This window comes from Carassius carassius, chromosome 17, assembly GCF_963082965.1.
Source record: "Carassius carassius chromosome 17, fCarCar2.1, whole genome shotgun sequence".
NCBI classification, from domain to species: Eukaryota; Metazoa; Chordata; class Actinopteri; order Cypriniformes; family Cyprinidae; genus Carassius; species Carassius carassius.
Genome location: NC_081771.1, coordinates 3155357 through 3179604, shown reverse-complemented (window position 1 = coordinate 3179604; position 24248 = coordinate 3155357). Strand labels below are relative to the sequence as shown.

The window sequence follows — 24248 nt, the reverse complement described above, 5'->3', positions numbered from 1 at the left end:
GTTATGCTATTTATTACAGTATTTAATAATTTTCATCACTGATAATAATTGATTTCTGACACTGAGGACTGGAGTAATGATGCTGACAATTCAGCTTTGCATCAGGAAGAATTAGAGAATAACATTAATGTAATGAATACATTATAATTCAAATATATTTAACAAATAGAAAGCAATTATTTTAAATTGTAATAATATATCACAATATTACAGTTTTTACTGAATTTTTGATCAAATAAATGCAGCCTTAGTGAGCAGAAGAAACTTATTTGAAAGACATTTAAATATCTTAATCTCAAACATTTGAATCGTAGCGTATTTAAATTGAATTTTCATCCTTATTATACAATTTTGCATCATTTTTCTAAATGTCTTTACATTTTGCTCTTTACAATTGTATATGTGCTTCTTAAAAATAAAATATTCATTATTATAAAACATGTTTTTGCTTGATTTAAGACAATCCATAGAGGTGATCTGCTGAAGAACATGCGAACCGAAAGGGAACATGGCCTTTTAAACCACTGACAAACAAATCTCCTTATATCCACAAACAATATCAATCCAAAAAACAAAAAGCAGATATTTCTGATAACAGAGACACACACATCAGAACTCCATAAATATGGAAATATTCAGAGAAGCACTTGTGACTGTTGTGCAAGGTCATCACTGTATGAGGAGAAACTGCTTGCTGCTGATCCACACACACTCTTAAAGGAGAAACCAGGAAAGGTTTTACAATAGGAGAAGATCTAGAAGATCTTATTTATTCTCTAGCTCTGAATCTACAGCTGCTTTAAAGAAGCAAAGATGCAATATAACATCAAAAATGTATCAAAAAGAACAACCAAAGACACAATAACAAAACCTTTCCTGTTTTACATTTTATATGCGGCTTGAGATCATGTTATTGGACATTATTTGTATATACTCCTGTCAAAACAGGTCACTTTCATTCCATTATGGTCTTAAAGAGGAAAACAGTACATTTTAAAGTTAAGACTACCATTCAGTAAGTTTTGGGTCTGAAAGATTTCATTTTTTTTCTCTTCTGCTCAAAAATACATTAAAACAGTAATAATGTGAAATAATTGCAATTTAAAATGACTGTTTTCCATTTGAATATATTTCTAAATGTAATGAATTCCTGTTATGTAGAGCAGAATTTTCAAAACAATTGTGTCTAATATTTATTTTATATTGATTTTCTTGATGAATAGAAAGTTCAAAAGAATAGCATTTATTTGAAATAGAAAACATTTTAGCATTATAAATGTCTTTTATGTCACTGAATACAATTATATATAAAAAAAAGAATTCTGACCCCAAACTTCTGAACAGTAGCATACTTTATAAATGTTTAGCAGTAGACTAGCTTTTAGATGACCTTAAATCTAACAGAACTAATCTAAAAGCCACAAAAACATCTTTTTGATTTCAGAGGTCTTTGTGCTTGGTCATAAAAAGTTAATAAATCCATCATAAGGCAGAAAATGCCCTTTATAAAAATACAAAACCACAACTGGGTTTGAAAACAAAGCCAGCAGCCTAACCAACAACAGTCTTAGAAGACTAAGCAAATGTTTAATGTGCACTTATATCTCAGCTCTTCATAAAGAGTCTCAGTGGACAGGATCTTCTGCACACATTAGATTCGGATGTGTCTTGAAATCTTCTCACCTCCGTACACTGTGACCCAGGCGTACAGTATGTGCACTAGCTCCATTTCACTGACAGCTCTCTGCAAGCCTACTCTACTTTTGTCTATTGCAGTTTGTCTCAAAGAGCAAGTAAAACTTTTGCAGCGTGTCTCACTCTCTGCTGTCTGTCTGTACCTGCGGCTGTCTGCTCCGCTCAGCACTCTGTTGTTCCCCTCTGTCTCTGTTTGTTACGCTCAGCGTGTCAGTAATGTCTCTCCATCTTTCGTGCTCCCTCCGTCACCAGTGTCCGATCCACAGCTACCCACCTACATGACACGCAGCGCAAACACTGACCTGACACTGCCAGAAAACATCCTCCTCCATCCATCTCTTCCTCTTCTCTTTCCCTTCACATCCTTCTTATTGAACTAACACATCTCTCATTCACTTCCTTAATCTCTGCTTCCTCACACAAGCATGTTCTATCTATCTATCTATCTATCTATCTATCTATCTATCTATCTATCTATCTATCTATCTATCTATCTGTCTTTCTGTCTTTCTGTCTGTCTTGCACTCCGCACATGTTTCTTTATTTTCAGAGACATTGGAAATAGCATGCTAGCCATCTCCTCATACTATCTCTGCAGTGTGCATTATGTATACACTTCCCAGTATGTTAACTTTTTTGTATGCATGGAATAACTGGATGATCAACTACATTTGACAAAATGTGCATGCATGCATGTAAGCAACCAGAGAACATGAGACTGCATCACATAATGCAATGCAGTTCACATTAAGTGAGATGCGATTGAAAAAATAAATGAATAAATAATTAAATAAATAAAAGAAAAGAAAAATTAATTAATTACAAACAGCAGATTTCTATTTGAATATACGTTATAATGTCATTTATTTCTGCGATGCAAAGCTGAATTTTCAGCATCATTACTCCAGTCTTCAGTGTCACTCTCATATACTGATATGCTGCCCAAGAAACATTTCTGATTATTATCAATGTTGAAAACTAGGGCTGCACGATATTGGGAAAAAAATGACATTGCGATATTTTATTTTCTGCGATATATATGTGAGCACTCTTACATTCTCATGTTTAATGACACCATCGTGTCAATTGATTAATATGCGCGAGGGAGAGAAAGCAAGACAGCGCTCGTGTTGTTTGAAGACGGTGAGGGGCTCTCTCTCTCTCTCTCTCTCTCTCTCTCTTATACGCGTTCTCTCTCGAGCGCTCTCTCTCTCTGCCCTGTTAAACTGACAGGACTTAAAACTAAAATGCAAAACTAAAACTAATATGCAAATGATAAACTTTCACTCTATGATAGTTAAGCTGTGCAATTAATCCACGAATCACATTCGTCAAGGGCCGGGGAGCAGCTGGCCCGTACAGTTAATGAATAACGGATCAACTACGACAGCCTACATCGCACATCCTGCGATGTGACTATCGTGGATTCGTACATCGCGATATCGATGCTTAATCGACACATCGTGCAGCCCTATTGAAAACAGTTGTGCTGTTTAATTTTTTTGATACATATACATTTTCAGGATTCTTTTATAAACAGAACGTTCAAAAGAACAGTATGAAATACAAATCTTGTTAGTACTTAACATTACTAACAACCAGTTAAAGTGCACAAATTCTAAATCAGCAGCTCTGCTCCAGATAATGTTTACTCTTATATTTAAGTATCTAATGTTTAATGTGTGTCTTTGAGTCAAGGATACAGCGGTAGGCTCCCACACACACTGTTTACAGCATTATCAGACACACACAGGGTGGCATATGCAGATTCAATCAAACCAGAGAGTACAGCAGCTGACACACACACACACACACACACACACACACACACACACACACACACAAACAAACACACACACACAACACACACACACACACACACACACACACACACACACACACACACACATACAGACACACACACACACACACACACACACAGGGCTGTCAGGCACAGGTCATCTAAGCAGAATTACGAGGGCAGGGTAGATAAGAAAACAGACGCAAAACAAAGGTCCGGTTGATTTATTTACCGAGGACGTGACATGCGCTGGACAATTGATAGAAAGAAAAATATCCTTTGAGGGAGAATTTGTGTGTGGCAGGGTGGAACTACATGGGGACCATCCTTCAAAATAAGAGCGTGTGTGAGAATCCATCACACACAATCCCTCAGACACTTTGAAGAGCAGCGGTTGTGCGGAACGCTCGGTCTGTTATGATGCAAAGCGGCACACCAGGAGCGGCCCGGGTTACGAGGCCGATTTATGGGGTGTGCTGAGAGCCAGAAATCCTTTATAACCGATCCCGTCATGCTTATTACTCAGCAAAACAGCCCTACAGGACTCCATGTGCTGGATGAGAGCTGTTCCATGTGCTGGATGAGAGCTGTTCAGTGCAGCTGCTGAATGATGGACCATATACAAATCTGTAGTTACAAACATGTGCACATAAAGTTCATCTTCAGAACACAGTTTAACATATTTTAGATTTAGTCCGAGAGCTTTCTGTCCCTCCATTGAAACATGAAAACCGGTTCACCAGTTCTTTTGCACTCGACGTAATGACGTCATTGGCGATGATTGCCCTTCATTCAAGCCTTCGGTTTACCCGCGCTCATAACATTAGCACAGAATCAAATTAAAAGAATCAGTTCGGTTCAGACACTCTGTGTGTCAGTCTGCTTCACGCTGAATCACACATGCGCAGTATCATCAGTTACTCGGTTCTCAAATCGGACGCGTCTGAAAGAAACGGTTCTCGGTTCAGTGTACTGGTGATCCGAAAAACGATGCAACCGGTTCTTTAGAACGGGTCAATCTTTCGTTCGTTATCTGGCTCGGCTCGGTGTTCATCTTCAGTTCTTTCTTCACAGCAGTTCAGTCAGTGTACTGTTTGAGTAAATTAATTACTCCGGGATATTGGTTTGTTTGAACTCAGAGGGAGTGTCAGCCACATTAAAAAAGTTAACAGCTTAAGTCATTTGTGGATTAATGCTTATTGGAGACAAGAACCGTTTCAAATGATTCAGTTCGATTTGGTGAACTGGTTCGAACACTACATTGCAGTGTTGATCTAAAATATGTTAAACTGTGTTCTGAAGATGAACGGAGGTCTTGGGTTTGGAACAACATGAGCGTGAGTCATTAATGACATAATTTTCATTTTTGGGTGAACTAACCCTTTAAATAATAACAATTTTAACAATATTTAATAATTTTAAAATCAACAACAATTTTTTTTAGGTGAGCTTATTTTTTATCTGTTTTATGTTATAAATTTTTATGCTAAATGTTTTTTTATGCTTTATATTTTATTGTGCTTGCAATGTGTCATTGAGTGTCATGAAAAACATCCATAAATGTGTACATGTGTACATCATTTTGTATTAATTTAAAAACTTTTTCAACTATTCTCTGTTTGAAGAAGTTTTAGAACTAGTCAGCCACCTCTCATTTCTTTCATTTGGCAAAATTATGAGAACATCATGTACAACTTTATAGAAAAAAAAATGCTTACAAAATTATCATTCAATGCAACTCAGACATACATTTTTTTTGATACAATCATGCAATCTTACTGTCAATTTTGCTGTTTAACAACTTAAAACTTTACACATACTCTCCCATTCTGTGTTTGCTACACAATCACATTCACAGCTCTTAAACTGAAGCATCCACATCTCATCCACACCAGAGCACATCAAGGCCAGAGACGACGAGACACATCTGCTATCAGTGTCAGCGGTCTGTCAGAGCAGCGGATCATACGTCATACACACACACACACACACACACACACACACACACACACACACACACACACTGACCTCAGGTGATGGAGAACAACACAACAAGAACCCTACAAACCACAGCAAAAACCAACCACATACAGTATTCATCTTCTTCTTTTTACAAAGGCTCCCACTAGAACAACAGGAATAAACGACTGCTTACAGAGCGCTGAATCTCAGAACAGTTGGCAGAAAATGGAAAGGGGGAAAAAGCTTTAATTAAAATGATACTGTAACCAATAAACACCGGATATATAATTTGTGAATGTGCTGGTGAATGAAGGAAGGCGTTAGCTGCGTTAAGGTTTTTAATTAGTGTGGCGGAGAGCGATAGTGCCCCTTCACTGAGCAGGACGAGCATGTGGAGCGAGGAGGAGGAGGTGCTGAAGAGAAAACCACTTCAAATCCAGTTTATAGCAGTCCCACTTCTTCATCTCAAAGGGGGTTCGGTTATATCTGGCTTCCAGCAGAGGGAAGAAAATGAAATTTTGGATTGGCACGCACACAGATGCTGTGATTGACATGGCTCCGATAGTCCTGGTAATGACACGGTCAGGCTGTACACAAACTAGAAGCATGTAAAACACCATTACAGGTCATCTAACACTACCTATGAAACCAGTATTATATAGTGCATTATAATGGCACTCTTAATTCACTATAATCCATTCATAATGCCTTATAGTACACCGTACAATCAGTTGTTTGTTCTCATAAATCACTTTAAACATTATTATTCCAAATGAACTCATATTAATACCAGTTAATATTCATGATGAAAGAAAGACTGCAAATAAAGTGTCAAAATGGTTAAATAAATAAACTACAGTTGATTAAATTAAAATAGCTTATAATAGATTTTTTATTTTATATTTACATGCTCATTGTCTTATTTTGTAAAAAAGGAAAATAAAATAATAAAATAAAATAAACATTGAAAGCGATCACTTATGGTTCAAAATGCATTACAGTTAAATTGGTTATAATTTATATCTACATGCTCCTAGTCTTATTTTGTCTAAAATAAAGACAACTTGAAATTTGTTTTTTGTTTTTTACTATTATACATTTAACATTTATTACATTTATTTATACATATACATTTATACATTTAACATTTATTACAGTAAATTTTCTTTTTTATATTTACATGTTCCTGGTCTTATTTTGAAATGTATTGTGTAAAATCAGTCATCAGTCACTGAATTAAAAATTAAGTGCTAGTTTTGGTGTCAACCTGCATGTCTTGATATTTTATTCCCCACAGATGGCATCTGAAAGGTTACAATCAAACCAGTCTTCCTCTCACTCATCTGTTCTTGGTTTGTTTTTCCTTCTCTGAGAGGAACGGTGAAAAACGGTCGTCCTCATCCGCGGGAGGTGCTAATTCGTTCAAGCTGCTTCTCCTCGTCCTTTCATCCAAACACACAATTAGTCTTTCAATTTCACTTTAATAAGCATTATTTCCAACAGAATCTCCAACAACAATTGAGACGGGGACAGTTTCTTACAGCGGGGATTAAAATCAAAGACGTTTGCTCGGGATAATAACGAACGAACTTGATCTGTATTAGCATATGTGTCAGGACTGTGTCAGCTGAGCTAATCTGCTGGAGTCGAGCTGACGATATGATAGTCTTCATCACTGGAGGAGTGGACTAACAGACAGAAGGGTCTTCACACGGATGTTAGAACTAATCTGAAATACTGTATATCATGCAGCAACTTTAAAGGCATTACCAATCCATTTACATGTATATACTCCAAACTAAACCAACTTCAGGTAGACTGTCAAACATTATTACAGTAAAACTATGGATCTTTACTGTAGAAAAAGGATACACACACACTCACACCCACTCTTGTCCTAGAAAAAGATGAGATAAAAAGGTGAACAAAGTGGGTTAACACTTTGGGTTAAGTTCACGTTTTGTGCTCAAAATTACTGAAACTTAGATACTTCACATTTAATTCTGGGATCTCATCCACATCTTTATACTCTTACTGTACAACTATTTTTATTTCAAAATTTAGTTTAACAATTTTTATAGTTAACACTTATAAGCTCCCATTGGTTAACATAAGTTAATGCATTAACTTACAATGAGCAATATATTTATTGTATTTGTTTAAATTAAATCATTCATAATTAAAATTAACAGTATTTCTTACATTGTTTTGTTATTATTATTAATTTCTTAATAAATTAATAAATTGATTTGTAGAAGCCTTTGATAATCTTTGTTAATCTGTGTTAATAATAATAATAAACTATTTATTTTTAATGTTAGTTAATGCATTAATTTACATAAACCGACAATGAGCAATACATTTATTATTATTAATATTAACAGTACTGACAGTATATTAACAGCATTTATTATTCGTAGCAGGAGTTATTTATCTTTGTTAATGTTTGTTAATGAAAATAAAACTGTTCATTGTTAGTTCAGGTCCCATTATTTAATGTTAGTTAATGGATTCAATAACATTAACAACGAGCAATAGATTTGTTGCAGCATTTTTTATTATCAATATTAGCAATATTTTTTAATACACTTTTATTGGTAATAGTAGCTATTCATCTTTTTGAATGCTTGTTAATAAAAATAAAACTATTCATTGTTCGTTCAGGTTAGTTCAGGTCCCATTAGTTAATGTTAGTAAATGTGTTAACTAATTGTTGCAGCATTTATAATTAGCACTATTAACAATATTAGTACTAGTAATAATTAATCTTTGATAACATTAGTTAAAAAAATGTAACTATTTATTGGCAGTTCATGTTAGATGAGTTAAATTTTGTTAATAAATTAAATAACATTAACATTGAGCAATACATGTGTTGCAGCATTTATTATTAGTAATATTAACAATATTTTTATTATAAGTTATTTTTATTAGTAAAAGTTGTTATTTATCTGTTAACGTTATTTTAAAAAATGTGTATTGTTGGTTCAGTTTAAAACATTTATTGGTTTAAATAATTTATTAGTAATTGGTGAAACTAACTAAGACTAATAAATTCTTTCAGAAATATATTTTTTTAATGTTAACATATGGTGTCATGTCCGCTGTCTGATCACCCCGTTCTTCGGTGTGTGTGTGTTTTTGTATATGACTGCATTTCGTGTGCACATGGTGTTTTGTTTTGGTTTTGATCGTTCGTCTTGCACCTATCTGTGGCGCTCCTCCCTCCCCCTCATTACTACAGTTTCCGCTTCTAATTGTTTGACTCCACTCACCTGAATTCAATGTCTGTTCATCTCTTACTCTATTTATTCCCGCCTGTTGCGCCAATCGGTGCCAGATCGTTGTTCGACTATAGTCCATGTGCAGCCATTCTGTCTAGTCTTGTTCTGTCATGCCATTGTCTGCTGCAACTGGTTTTGTTTTGTTTTCTATTTTTTCCCCTCCCTCATTTCCTAGACCGGGCACCTGCATTCCTCAGAAGTGTTTTGGTTTGCTCCGTTACGGGCTCTCACATCTTCCTCCCCTCTCCGCTCTCTATGTGGCCGTGCCGTTGAGCGCCCCCTGCCGGGTGTTTACGCAAGGACATTGAAGTCTCTTATTTTTCTGTTGGACCTTTTTCCCTTATTTCCTGGCCTGTTTCTGTTCGTTGGAGGGAGTTTTATCTTTTGGACTTTTTAAATAAATTGTTCTCACACTGTAACCTGCATCTGTGTCCAGTTGTGTTCCTGACAGAACAATCTGGCCAAGATGGACACAACAGGCGCAGATTCTGTCAGAACCGCAGTCACCCAGCAGGGTGTTCTTTTGGGCCAGCACGAAGCCAGATTGACGAACACCACAAGGGAGGTGGAGTTCCTAGCCAACCAAGTGGCTGAGCTGACCACCCGCATCCAAGAGCTGCAACGAGAGGCTGCACAGGGTGGTGCAGCTCACCATCTTCCTCGCCATGAGCCTGAGCCCCGCTGAATTAATTCACCACCCTATGATGGGGACCCCAATTCCTGCCGGGCCTTCTTGTCCCAGTGTTCTGTGGTGTTTGCCTTGCAGCCACGCACATTAGCGCTTGAGATGTCCAAAGTGGCTTTTGTCTTGACTCTTCTAACTGGCAAGGCTAGAGACTGGGGAACCTCCGTCTGGGAGACTCAAGCTCCCTGTTGTGCCTCTTTCAAGGATTTCTTCCAGGAGATGGAGAGGCTATCTGACCGCTCTGCCAGAGGTCAGGAAGCGGCTGACCAGCTAGCACGGCTCCGTCAGACGGGTCGCTCATTGACGGACTATGCGATTCATTTCAAGACTCTGGCAGCTACCTGCGATTGGAATGAGGAGGCCTGTCATGCTATGTTCCGTGCAGGGCTAGAGGATGACATCCAGGATGAGCTGGCCACTCAGGACTTGCCACGTGACTTTGACGATCTTGTTAATATGGCATTGCGGATCGAGGGTCGCCTTCGCCGCCGCCGTCAGCGCCTGGCAGTTCGTCCACCCTGGAGGACTGAGTCGTCACCTGTTTCCCCCACAGAAACCACTGAGCCTGAGTCTATGCAGGTGGGGCGCCTTCGGCTCACTCCTCAACAGAAGCAGCAACGCCTCATCCTAGGGCTGTGTCTGTATTGTGGCAAATCCGGTGACTTCGCAGCAGGTTGCCCGTTCAAAGTCAAGGCTCACCAGTAAAGAGGGGGATCCAGGTGAGCGCTACCCCTTTATTGCATCCCCCCTCCTCTCGAACTCTCCTTCCTGTCTCAATTCAGTTTGGTGAATTGAATTCTCTCTAGCCACCCGTTGGGGGATTCCTGTCATTCCTCTTCCTGAACCTATTCCTACCCGTTCATTGAATGGCACTTTGATCACCACTGTCTCCTATGTTACTCCTCCTGTCAATCTAATAGTCTTGGGCAAACACCGTGAGGTTACCACGCTGTACCTTCTTGAAGCCCCGAGTGCTCCCATAGTTCTGGGGCACCCGTGGTTGGTGCAACATGGCCCTCATGTGGATTGGTCCAGCAACTCTGTCTTGTCTTGGAGTAAGTTTTGTCTTGCGTCTTGTTTGGGTGCTGCCTCTTTTCCTGTGTCCGTGTGTCCTGTCTTGCAGGTGGAGGCTGCTGATTTGAAGGGGGTCCCGGTGGAGTACCACGACCTGTGCCAGGTGTTTAGTAAGTCCCGGGCCACCTCCTTACCTCCACATCGTCCTTATGATTGTGCCATTGAGCTCCTCCCAGGCACTTCTCCGCCCAAGGGTCACTTGTTTTCCCTTTCAGGCCCTGAAAGAGAGGCCATGGACAAATATATTAATGAATCCCTCAAAGCCGGTCTCATCCGACCCTCTTCATCTCCTGCAGGTGCTGGGTTCTTCTTTGTGAAGAAGAAGGACGGCTCCTTGCGTCCTAGTATAGATTATCGAGGCCTGAATGACATCACTATTAAGAACAGGTACCCCTTGTCTCTTATGTCATCTGCCTTGCAGGGAGCCAAGGTCTTCACCAAGCTAGACCTTCGGAATGCCTATCACCTGATTCGCATACGTGAGGGGGATGAGTGGAAGACAGCTTTCAACACACCCACGGGACACTTTGAGTACCGGGTCCTACCATTTGGTCTGACCATTGCCCCAGCTGTCTTCCAGGCCCTGGTTAACGATGTGTTGAGAGACATGGTGAATCGCTTCGTCTTCGTGTATCTTGATGATATCTTAATATTTTCCCCATCTCTGCAGGTACACACTCAGCATGTTCGCCAGGTGTTACAACGGCTGCTGGAGAACCAGCTCTATGTTAAGGCGGAGAAGTGCATCTTCCATGCCCAGTCGGTTCCGTTCCTGGGGTTCGTTGTTTCTGCGGGGGAGATCAAAGCAGACCCCTGTAAGGTAAGGGCCATTGCCGAGTGGCCAGATCCTGATTTTCGTAAAGCTCTGCAGCGGTTCCTGGGGTTTGCCAACTTCTATCGGCGGTTCATCCGGAACTTTGGTCATATTGCTGCACCTTTAACGGCACTCACCTCTCCCAAGGTACTGTTCAAGTGGAATACTGGGGCACAGGAGGCCTTTGATAAATTAAAGTCCCGTTTTATCTCTGCTCCTGTCTTTTCTATTCCAGACCCTGAATGTCAATTCATTGTTGAGGTGGATGCCTCAGATGTCGGTGTGGGCGCGGTCCTATTTCAGCGGTCACACGAGGATGGAAAGGTGCATCCCTGTGCCTTTTTCTCCCACCACCTGAGTCCCCCAGAACGGAATTACGGCATAGGTAATCGGGAGTTGCTGGCGGTAAGGCTGGCTTTGAGGGAGTGGCGTCACTGGTTGGAGGGCGCAGCTCGGCCCTTCCTGGTCTGGACGGATCACAAGAACTTTGAGTACATCCGTTCTGCCAGGAGGCTGAGCTCCCGACAGGCTCGCTGGGCCCTCTTCTTTGGCTGGTTCAATTTCACCCTATCATACAGGCCCGGGTCCAAAAATGTTAAGCCCGATGCTCTTTCTTGTCTCTTCGAGGCTCCTGGGGGGGGAGGAGTCAGCAGAAACCATCTTTCCCAAAGGGGTGGTGGTGGCATCCCTCTCTTGGGACATCGAAAGAGGAGTATAGGAGGCCTTACTTAAGGGGCCTGTGCCGAAGGGGGGTCAAGCGGGTAATCTGTTTGTTCCCACCAAGTTGCGCTCTGAAGTAATCCAGTGGGATCACTCGTCCAGGCTGGTCTGTCATCCAGGAATCCGGAGGTTGCTGGCTGCCATCTGTCAGCGATTCTGGTGGCCATCCATGGCCAAGGATGTCAGGCAGTTCGTGGCTGCCTGCTCGGTGTGCGCTCAGAACAAGACTTCCAATGTGCCTCCCGTTGGTCTGCTCCACCCGTTGCCCATCTCTTCTCGCCCCTGGTCACATTTGGCCCTTGATTTTGTCACTGGCCTCCCGGAATCTAAGGGTAACACCGTCATTCTTACGGTGAAGGACCGTTTCTCTAAGGCGGCCCATTTCATTCCCCTTCCCAAGCTCCCCTCAGCCAAAGAGACTGCTCAGGTGATGGTTGATCACGTATTCCGGATTCATGGCCTTCCGGTCAACGTGGTCTCTGATAGGGGTCCCCAGTTTGTCTCTCGGTTTTGGAGGGAGTTCTGTCGGCAGATCGGGGCCTCTACAAGTCTGTCATCAGGATTCCATCCCCAGACCAACGGGCAGTCCGAGAGGGCAAACCAGGATTTGGAACGCACTCTTCACTGCCTGGCATCCCACAATCCCAGCTCCTGGTGTCAACAGCTGTCCTGGGTAGAATACGCCCATAACTCCCTTCCGGCTTCTGCCACAGGTATTTCCCCATTCCAGTGTTCTGTTGGTTATCAACCTCCCTTGTTTCCCACACAGGAACCCGAAGCTGCGCTCCCGTCTGCTTTGGCTTTTGTCCGGCGCACCTGGAAGAGGGCTAAGGCGGTCTTGGCCCAGGCTAATAGGCGGACCAAAGCAGCGGCCGATCATCAACCGGACTCCTGCTCCCCGCTATGTGTGTGGTCAAAGGGTATGGCTTTCCACCAAAGACCTGCCTCTCAGGGTAGCCTCACACAAGTTGGCACCCAGGTTCATTGGCCCATACCGGATCACCAAGGTCCTGAGTCCGGCGGCGGTGCAGCTCAAGCTCCCTACCACGCTTGGTCGGGTGCACCCTGTTTTCCATGTTTCCAGGGTTAAACCTGTGTTCCATTCCCATCTTGTTCCCTCTGCCCCAACCCCCCCTCCCCCCCGTCTAGTGGATGGCTCCCCGGTCTATACGGTGCGGAAGTTGCTAGATGTCCGACGTAGGGGTCGGGGCTTTCAATATCTTGTGGACTGGGAGGGCTATGGCCCAGAGGAGAGGAGCTGGGATCCGGCCCGGGACATCTTGGATCGGACACTGGTCGAGGACTTCTACCGGCGACGAGGTGAGCCCCTTCCTGCAGCGCCGGGTGGCATCCGTCGGAGGGGGGGGGGTACTGTCATGTCCGCTGACTCCATTCACCTGATTTCAATGTCTGTTCATCTCTTGCTCTATTTATTCCCGTCTGTCACGCCAATCGGTGCCAGATCGTTGTTTGACTATAGTCCATGTGTAGCCATTCTGGCTAGTCTTGTTCTGTCGTGCCATTGTCTGCTGCTACTGGTTTTGTTTTCTATTTTTCCCCTCCCTCATTTCCTAGACTGGGCACCTGCATTCCTCAGAAGTGTTTTGGTTTGCTCCATTACGGGCTCTCTCGTGTCTTCTTCCCCTCTCCACTCTCTACGCGGCCGCGCCGTTGGGCGCCCCCTGCCGGGTGTTTTTACGCAAGGACATTGAAGTCTCTTATTTTTCTGTTGGACCTTTTTCCCTTATTTCCCGGCCTGTTTCAGTTCGTTGGAGGGAGTTTTTTCTTTTGGACTTTTTGAATAAATTGTTCTCACACTGTAACCTGCATCTGTGTCCAATTTTGGAACCTTTTGTAAAGTGTTACTAAGAGATGAAGTTAAACATAAAAGAGACGTTCATTATAAAACAGCCACATCCGAGCGCTGGAGTTTTTCTGTTGTATTTCTCTAACATCGCTCAATCCACCTCACTGTAGCTTTCCTCCAGTGTCCATTCAGTAATAGGCGTCGATAATTAGACGGAAACTGTGTGGCTGTTTGACCTGTGCTAATTAGAAAGTTTGCAGACTTGGCAGCGGAATTCATCGGCGGGATAATGAATCATAAAATGGTTCATTACAGGCGGGCAAGGAAATGTTTTCAATCTCAATAAATGGCCAAGGAGGCCTGGCAGAGCCGCCAAAGCTGGACTCACACACACTCCGGCCCATTTACTGCATGAAAAAGAGTGACACACACACACAGAACATTTTCACTTGGATCCGCTGCTATTAGCAGAAAGTTTCTGCTTTGGTCTCACATCAGCACCACACAATACATCAGCTAAAGCCTGACTGAGCGTCTGGATAAAGGCAGCTGTGGAGAGTTTCTGACGGGACACAACCCTGTCTGTGACAGAGAAACACTGCGTTTGTGGTTCTGCTCTGATTTATTAGAGGGGAAAAAGCCACTCTCACACTGTAAAACCTAACAGTCAAATTTATTAAATGGAATGAGTTCATTTCACTCAAATAAGAGACTAACTAGTCTCTCTTGCCTCCCCTGAGTCCACTGGTGGGGGGTAATTGAGAATGAATGGGGGAAAGTCATGAGAGAGGAGGCAATGCCTCCATCACAATATGACTGCATGATGATCATGGTTATTATCGGCTGTGATTGGTTCATACGATAAATCCTGGCTCTTGTGTTTGTGTGTTTCCATGTGCATGAATAAATAACATCATGGTGTTAATGGGAAAATTCACTTAAAAAAACTAAGTAAACAACTCACACACTTTATGTTAAAATAAAATTGAAATGGCCAGAAAGCATGATCTGTGGGATTTTTTAGTGAGTAATCAGCTAGGTGAAATTTTCAGTAAATCTCTGTGTCCAATATTTAATGAGCTTTGACGACTCATGGTCCAAAAAATACAAAAATAGTTCATAGTTAACAATTGAAAAAAAAAAACAGCTGAACATAAGTTCACTAATAAAGCATATTATTTAATTGTAACTGCCTTGCATTATTATTCATACTTGGCTTTAATAAATATAATACTGATTACATTGTTAATGTAAACCAAGAAAATGTGTCTGGGGCATGAATTTATATTTGATAAAAAAAAAAAAAAATAATAAAAACTCCTCTTTTCAAAACACAAAGCAAACCACTGACATACAGTACAGACCAAAATTTTGGACACACCTTCTCATTCAAAGAGTTTTCTTTATTTTCATGACTATGAAAATTGTAGATTCACACTGAAGGCATCAAAACTATGAATTACACATGTGGAATTATATATGGAATTATATACATAACAAAAAAGTGTGAAACAACTGAAAATATGTCATCTTCTAGGTTCTTCAAAGTAGCCACCTTTTGCTTTGATTACTGCTTTGCACACTCTTGGCATTCTCTTGATGAGCTTCAAGAGGTAGTCACCTGAAATGGTCTTCCAACAGTCTTGAAGGAGTTCCCCGAGAGATGCTTAGCACTTGTTGGCCCTTTTGCCTTCTGTCTGCGGTCCAGCTCACCCCTAAACCATCTCGATTGGGTTCAGGTCCGGTGACTGTGGAGGCCAGGTCATCTGGCGCAGCACCCCATCAGTCTCCTTCTTGGTCAAATAGCCCTTGATGCCTTCAGCGTGACTCTACAATTTTCATAGTCATGAAAATAAAGAAAACTCTTTGAATGAGAAGGTGTGTCCAAACTTTTGGTCTGCACTGTATCTCTCTCTCTTTCTCTCTGTGAAAGTGGGGTGGTGTTGGCGCAGTGGATAAGACACATGCCTTTGGTGTGAGAGACCCGGGTTCGAATCCACTGTAAGACACCAGTGTGTCCCTGAGCAAGATGCTTAACCCCTAGTTGCTCCAGAGGCGTGCGACCTCTGACATATGTAGCAATTGTAAGTCGCTTTGGATAAAAGTGTCAGCTAAATGTAATGTAATAATACAGGGAACCACTCTCTCTCTCTCTCTCTCTCTCTATATATATATATATATATATTCAAAGCTCTTAATACAACATATTAACGGTTTTGACAGTAACTGTAACAGTAACTATAATTTTTTTCACTCTCTATTTTAATTCTATTCTTAAAAAAAAATCTCTTTTTAGACTAAGCACTATATTCATTTACTAGCTGGTTGTTTTCTTTAAAAAATAAATAAAATAAAAAAACAATTTAATAAAAAGGGACTATTTTATTATACATTTGTGTGTTCATGCTCATTACAGCAATCTAGTCTATGTAGAGCAAAAGTCTGTCACTTATGAGGACCCATCTCTGACAGACCCAGTAATAGAGTAGTAATAACATATCCATTAATAAAGTAAACAGGGACAATTTTGGATTTGATTTTGGATTTCTGAAAGCAATAAGCCACTTACAGTGATTTTACCATGCTGAAGTGAAGCAGGTAGGGTTTCAGTTTTTTCCCTCTCCAGTTAAATTTACTTTGCAGGACTATCTACAAGCTCCGCTCTCTGTTTCTGGTTTATCTAGATGTGTTTATCCGTTGAACTCCTAACCCACCCTCCGAGAGTCAGGTTAGGACCGAGCGCCAACCTCCCGCTCTCTCTCGTGAGGCCAATAAGGAAGTGACTAAAACTGCAATTCATCGACTGGCCACTTGAGGCTTGCTGCAAAAGGGAGTCAGTCCCATAGACTCCCCATGTTAAAATGCCCAACTTTACAGCAGAAAAAACAAGTTTACAAGCTGGTGCAAAAAAAGATTTTGGTCTAAATAGCTAATTATGCCCTTCATGACAACTGTGAGGGGGGTGAATTTTTTTATAACTCATCCGTTTAAATTATATTAAGTCTTAAATTTCTGCATAATTAAGGGTGTGGCCCCTTGAGTGACAGGTGGATTGCTGCTGCTGTCACTGCCGTCGTGCTAGGTGGGCGTGGCTTCAGCAAGTAGCTCCCGCCTGTTTGCCCATTTTTGATTATCCGGGAGAGTCGCGCGGTGACGCGCTGCCAAGATGGCGACGGCCCGCTTCGCACACTTTAAACTTCAAAAACACACTTCAAGAGTCTACGGGTGACGTCACGGACACTACGTCCATGTTTTTATACAGTCTATGGTCAGGACATCTCTGTTGTCATGGTGATGTTTAATCCCTGTTGATTATTTTAATGCTGTTTTCCTCTTCCTCCTTCACTGTGCTCTAAGCCAAATTAGCAGCGTGAGCCACAGAGAGGTGGAGAGGTTATCACTCAGGCCTTTATTGAACTACAATTTAGAGCTGAAGATCTTTGTCCGAGCTGGATGGGACCCGACGGGTTCGGGCTTAATTTATATCATTTTACGCGGGCTTGGGCTTGCGCTCCGGTTTGCGAGGTAAACGAGCGGTCATGTGATGTGTTTCGATTAGCGCGAGAAAGACGTGAAAATGGATGCCGAGTAGGTGTAACGGAGGCTTGCCTCTGGCGATTATGTTTTGGTTGCACCAGCAACTAAAGCAAAGTCTGAGGTGTGGAAAAGTTTTGACCGTGTTTATAATGAGAATAATGAGTGAATAATGACGAACCATCAGTGAGCGCAGGAACGCGCTGAAGACATCTACAGTGGATTCAATCATTTTCCTCCACAAAAACATGTAGGCTTAGCCTAATCTCTGTGAGTAAAGGTTTTTCAAATGATAACTAAATATTCATTGAGTCTTAAATGCATAATGTGGACAGAGTATTTACGCTAATGTGGGCATTATTCTTTTATTTAATGTCAGCTGCTAGTGGCGGAGCAAATCCGGCGGAGCCTTTATCTTAATTTTTTTATTGCCAAATACCCATCTTAATTTGTTTAAAAAACTCGTTTTTTATTGGTGCGTTGGTCTATTTATAGGCTAAATGAGCCTATGTCTATTTAGAGTGCTGAGATGTTAAGATGTCACAGAGGACTTATTTTATTTCTTTATTCCAACTTCAAGTGGCCTATAGCCTACGTTAGTTATGAATAAATTATGTTAAAACATGTATAAATGACTCATTCTTGACAAAAGGCAAAAGAGCTGTGTGTGTGCGTACATTTGAATAATGTCGGGCTGTAAACGGGTTCAGGCTTTTAAAAAGCTGTCAATCAAAAAGTACTTGTCGGGCTCGGGTCCTGTCGGGTCTAACTTTTATGGCCCGATTAAAAAATAAAAAATAAAAAAAAGTGAAAAAAAACTTTTTTTTTTTTAATTCAAGAAAAGAAGAAATACATGTGTTTACAATTTTATAAAGATTATATTATTAGTTATTTAAATTTTTGTTATAATTCTGTGTTTTAATAATTGTGTTTTGTCATTTTTATTTCGATTTATTATAGTGTAGAGAGAGAGAGAGAGAGAGAGAGAGAGAGAGAGAGAGAGAGAGAGAGTACTTAAGACTTCAACTTAAACTAAATGAAAATGAAACAAGTTTTTTATTTTATTATTTTATTTTATTTCAAGTTTTTTTTTTTATATTTTGATTAGTGTTAGATTTATTTTTAGTTCACAATAATACTATCCCTGGTATATAGGCTACACTTTGAAATTAAAGTTAGCAAATCAAAATCAAGTATAATTTAATCTATTTACTTTTTAAAATATAAATGATTTCAAGTCAATTTAAAGAAAAATTCATTAACCTGGTCTTAATGTGGTCAAATTTAATTGTATTTGTTTAAATATATTAACTAAAAAATTTAATAAAGTTAAATTACAAATAAAAGAGAATGATAAAAATTTAAGTTTATTTATCATAAAATGCTTTGCCTTTAAAAAAATGTATGTTTTCTAATCATGCACCTTACAGTAAGATTTCAGTAAAAAATTAACTAAATAAAACTAAATAAATAAATCCTTTCAGCTAACAGAGTTGCTATAGGCTCAAGATTTGATAGGTTTACCAACCACTATGCCATGGATCCAATGCATTTTACTTCTACTTATGCAACAATTTGCTTGTTTTTAAAACAAGTAAATAGTCATCTAGAGCACAGCTGAAACATATTCTGTTGACAGTTTACACATCCTTCTCACATAACCTGTGTGATTGTTCTCAGTCAAAGAAACGATGTTATGCATCAGAGAGCTCTGAGACACAGTGACATGTGATGGTTATGTATTAGAGCACAGCAAAGGTAACAGCGTCCAAATGTTTGATCACACTCTGCCAGCATCCATCTTCCAGCAATCATCCATTACCCATAAGCCCACAAACATCCACAGACAGATGGAGGAGGAACTCAGGATATTCTACAAACATCCGTCCTAGTCAACACACTAACAAATCACAAAGCCACACAGAAACACTTTCTAAACACCAAAAGAATGAACATTTTTCTCCAAAAGCTGTTCCCTGAACGTAAAATCTAGTTCATATATGTGTAGCATAAAATTGTCTGTTATTAAAGCGTTCTGTGTGCCTTTAAGATCATACGCATTGAATCTTCCTATCATTCGATGGACCGCTCAAGGGATTCCCGAGAGATGCTATCAAAGATACAAGACTGTGATTCAGTTGTAAAATCCTCCACAGATATCAGACCGCTGGATATTTTAAGATACTCGGCATAAAATGAGAAATGAAAATGCTTCAGAACACGAGGACAGAGGTAAAACACAGTTCATGTCTAAATAAATCCTACTAAACAGTACAGCCAGTCAACATTATACACTGTATATTTTTACTACACTACACACATAAAAGAAAATGTGCATAAGGAGCTTATCTGATCTTTAAAAATAAAGCTGATTTAACCAACGCCAGTTCATATAGATCAGAAGTTCTCAACTGTTGATTCACAACCCAGTCACAAGTTTAATCTAATAGAGCAGGGAAAATCAATGAAATGCAATTACTAAATGGCAACTAACAATGTTATCATGCATGAGCATCATAGGCTTATTAATTATATCCTGCGTGGATCTTAAAGGGAGTGTGTCCAATCAAACTTTGGGGGAAAAATCCTCCTTCACAAGTTAGTCAACATGGACAGCTTGAGTGACTTTCTCTCATCCTCAAAAACCATCAGCAGAAGTATGCAAGGTAAAATGTGATTGAATAATACAAGATGCAAATTTTAAATCACTGTTTTTCATTTGAGTATATTGTAAAATTTGATATAATGAATGTCGTCACTGTCCCTTTTGATCAATTTAATGCATCCTTGCTGAATAAAAAAAAAATTCTAAGCTTTTGAACAGTAGTGTATGAGCTTTTTATCAGTACTCACAGCCTTTGTAGATGTCAGTAGGAATCTGTACGGCTGTATATGAGTAGTTGACTTTGTTCTTGAAGTTGGGATCATCCACAAACTCCAAAGAAAGAGAGTTCGGGTTTTCCAAGAGGTTTTCTCCATCTTCATCATCAGGCTGCAACAAGAAGAAGCAGACAAACATCAGTGCGTGCACACACACACCAAATGCATTGATTGACACACAGCAAACCTTTGTGCAGAAAATCACTTAGACACACATACACACACACACACACACACACACGCGCATCCATGATTAATTAGACAAACACTAATTACACAGACATGACAGGGGTAATCCTGCCTCCACAACTCAAAGGTGGCGGCTCTTTGGAGGAAAAGCGTAATACATCGCCAGTCTATTCATCCACGACACAATACAACAGCAGGTATCAAAGTGTTCGCAAATTGCAGAAAATCAATTAGCGTCGGCGATGGCTATCGCATTCACATTGAAGTCCTTCAGGCGATTAACCCTGTCAATGAATCACCACAATGACTGCTGAACGACGGCCGCTCTACCCTCTACTTGAGCCCGCCTCACAGGCAGCTAATTAGCATTTTAATGCATCTCGAATCAAAATTCGACTCAAAAAGTCTGCCTTTGATAGAACTTCAGTGAAAGTATCAAGCCAGCAAAAAATAAATAAAAACTGGCAGGATCACTGGATCACGGTTTGCATTTATTAAATACCTTATTCTTGTATGCTAAGCATGATAATTAAGCATATGCATAAACTGCGTGATAATTGCATTTAGTCCGAATGCTGTATTTTCATACTAGTGTCGCACTAATATGTACATATTATGTAGTACACTGCCAGACAAAAGTTAGTAGTAATTAGGATGTTGTAATGTTTTGAAGTCTTTTCTGCTCACTAAAGCCTGCATTTATTTGATCAAAAACACAGTAAAATTATAATGAAATTGTCAAATATTATAACAATCTAAAATAATGTTTTTTCTATTTGAATACTTATTAAATGTATTCATGTGATCAAAGCTGAATGCATCATCATTTCTCCATTCTTCAGTGTCACATGATCTTCAGAAATCATTCTAATATTCTAAAAAAGAGGATATGACCAGAGAATATCACCATCTCACAATGCAATGTGCACTTTATAATCAGTGTGACAAACAAACCTGAAATCATAGTCATGATTCATATTTCTTTCATTATTCCAAGCACAAGACTTTTTTTTTTTTTTACACAAAATTGGATTAAACATGAAAAATAAGCAAGAATATGGCCATTGTTTTCGTCTTTAATCTTGAATCTGACCTTTTCTTCAATAACTGTCAATACTCAATAATTTTCCATTCACTGTGCTTCATTAATCTTTCTCTCTGTCTTTGATTCTTCATCTCACAATCAAACCCCCTTGTCTTCATCGCAGGGTTAAGTGTGGTGTACAGTAATAGAGTGGCATGGGTTAATTGGGGTTGACGCAGTAAACACTGTTTGTTTGTTTTTTTGTTTTCCTCAAAATTAAATTCAAGCCTCCTGCCAAGTGTGAGGGCTGATTTATGGCCTGGCTTTAATTGTCTATTAAAATGCAATTATAAAGTGTTGTTGAGCCGAACATGGAGACGGTGGTTTTCCAATACCCCTCAATGTGACATAAACATGCACACACACATATAGGATGCGGATAACCTTGTGAAAATGGGAAAACCTGTTGGGATTTCTTTCAGTTTTCCTTGCAAATGATTTGAAATGACACGGTGCATTGACTTTACTCATGACTAGTTCATATCTGACTCTATAGGTAATAATGTTTTGGTTCCATACATGATTCAGAGCATTAATAATCAGACATTTTAGTAGGTCATGATTAAAGCTAACCTGAACAGGATTAAACAGTTTTTCAAACATCAGTTTTCAAATACAGATACTGTGTAGAGAAACTTAAAAGAACAGTTTATCCAAAAATTGTAATGTACAAATTTTCAGGCCATCCAAAATGTGGATGAGTTTTGGATACATTTTTTCTTATATTACTTGCTCACAATTGGATCCTCTGAATGGGTGCCGTCAGAATGAGAGTCCAAACAGCTGATAAAAACATCGTAACAAACCACAACACTCCAGTCCGTCAATTAACATATTGTAAAGTCAAAACCTGCATGTTTGTAGGAAACAAATCCATCATTACAGTGTTTTAAACTTCAAACCATTGCTTCCGGCTAAAATAAAAGTCCATAATCCATAATAACACTTCCACGGTCCACCAGTGAAAAAGTTCTCTGGAATCAGGAGAGAAATATGCACAAATCAAACCATGTTTACAAGTGAAAACAGTTCAGAACAGTTCTAAACAAACTGACATAAGAGAACAACAGGGGATGGACATTTCACTGGAGGAAGTGTTATTATGGATTAAAGACTCGTATTTTGGCCAGAAGTAATGGTTTACAGTTGAAATGCCTTAATGAATTTGTTTCTTATACATGCAGCTTTTCACTTTTTAAGATGTTAATTGATGGACTGGAGTGGTGTGGATTACTTGTGGATTACTGTAATGTTTTGGCTGTCATTCTGTCACTCTCATTCTGACAGCACCCATTTACTGCAGAAGATCCAGTGGTGAGCAAGTGATATAATGCTAGATTTCTATTCCTTTAACCAGCAGCTGTGTTCATATTGCAATACCAGAGTTAAGCTGTTTTTAAAAATAGTACACAAAATAGTCAATATCCAATGATAAATGTTGCAAACATAACTGTGCCACACTGTTGTCACATGATCTTATATTTACCAAAGGTTATTCTAAAATAGATTTCACATTTTCAGTAAAGTTTTGTGTAAATATGTCTTAACTTTTGGCATTGGGATCAAACAATGAGTCAAGATGGTGTTATAAATGGTGGCTGATATTATTACGGTTCTTTAGTCACACTGGGAATGAGAGGTCAAGTGGAGGTCATTGCATTGTGGGATACAGTATTCAGACCAGTGAGCTCTAGTTTTGCACTGCATATTATGGCAAATGCAGAAGGTCAAATTGCTTTTCCATGCATAAACATTTTCACATGACATTCAACGTACATAATGCATACCGCAAAAATTGTAGTATGCTAAAGCCAACATGAAAGGGACATTTGCAACGCATTTTACTTCAGTAAGGTGACATTTCTAGCTGCAAAAGTATGTTGAATAGAAAAGAAAAAGCAAAAAAGAAGTTGCATTGCATTAACCTAAAAACAAACAGTGCATTTCTTTAACGCATGGATGAATTATTTATAATAAATCTAGGAACATTTTTAAAGGATGTACATAAAAGTACATTTTTATCTGATGCATAAAATTACTCTAAACTCCTGCAGTCTGCTTGTTAAACAGAGATATTAAACTGAAGGAAAGCTATAAATGACCTCATCACACTGATAACAAACACTTCTGTGCTTTTCAAGGCAACACATCACCGGCACACACAAATACACCCCTATTTACTGCTCGTTTAGACACGTTTCCTGCAACTGATTTGGAAAAGTCGTCTTTGAGGGCATCTCAGCTCGATGTCCTTTATTTGTTTATTCTTCCACCTGACTATCCTTCACTGGAGTGTTTTTAGTGTCAGTCGAGCCCAGTCATAATTACCCAAGACAACTTCTAATTAGGAGCTCAAAATCCACACAGGACAGAGTGATCGGTTCATTTTCCCCATCCATACACCACCTGTTTAACTCCATTCATTACCTCATTTGTTAATTTTATCACCCTGTTTTGACGGTTTAATTAAAGGATGAGAGAGTCATAAATGACATCCTGAGGACTCTCTCAATCGCACCTTTATCTTTCAAGGGTTCATTTTAATCACAAACAACATTACAGGCAACTTCTACTTAGGGTTAGTGTGCATGTGTCACAGTCCGAATTTACCAAAATAATAACCCTAATAATGACTTTTAGAAACAAAAATGGTATCCTCATATTTTCTAAACCCTGCACAAAGAGCAGATCTTCTTATTATTTAAATCTAGTTTTTTAA

The 24248-nt window shown here is 39.7% G+C and overlaps 1 protein-coding gene across 3 annotated transcripts in view; it reads right to left on the bottom strand.

The window, feature by feature from the left end:
• LOC132160759 (voltage-dependent calcium channel subunit alpha-2/delta-2-like) overlaps window positions 1-24248 on the bottom strand; it is a 302784-nt gene that overhangs the window by 48813 nt on the left and 229723 nt on the right. For all 3 annotated transcript variants that reach the window (XM_059570442.1, XM_059570440.1, XM_059570441.1), the window contains exon 6: window positions 20230-20368. In XM_059570442.1, the coding sequence (XP_059426425.1) occupies window positions 20230-20368 (139 nt within the window). The remainder of the gene's footprint in view (window positions 1-20229; window positions 20369-24248) is intronic.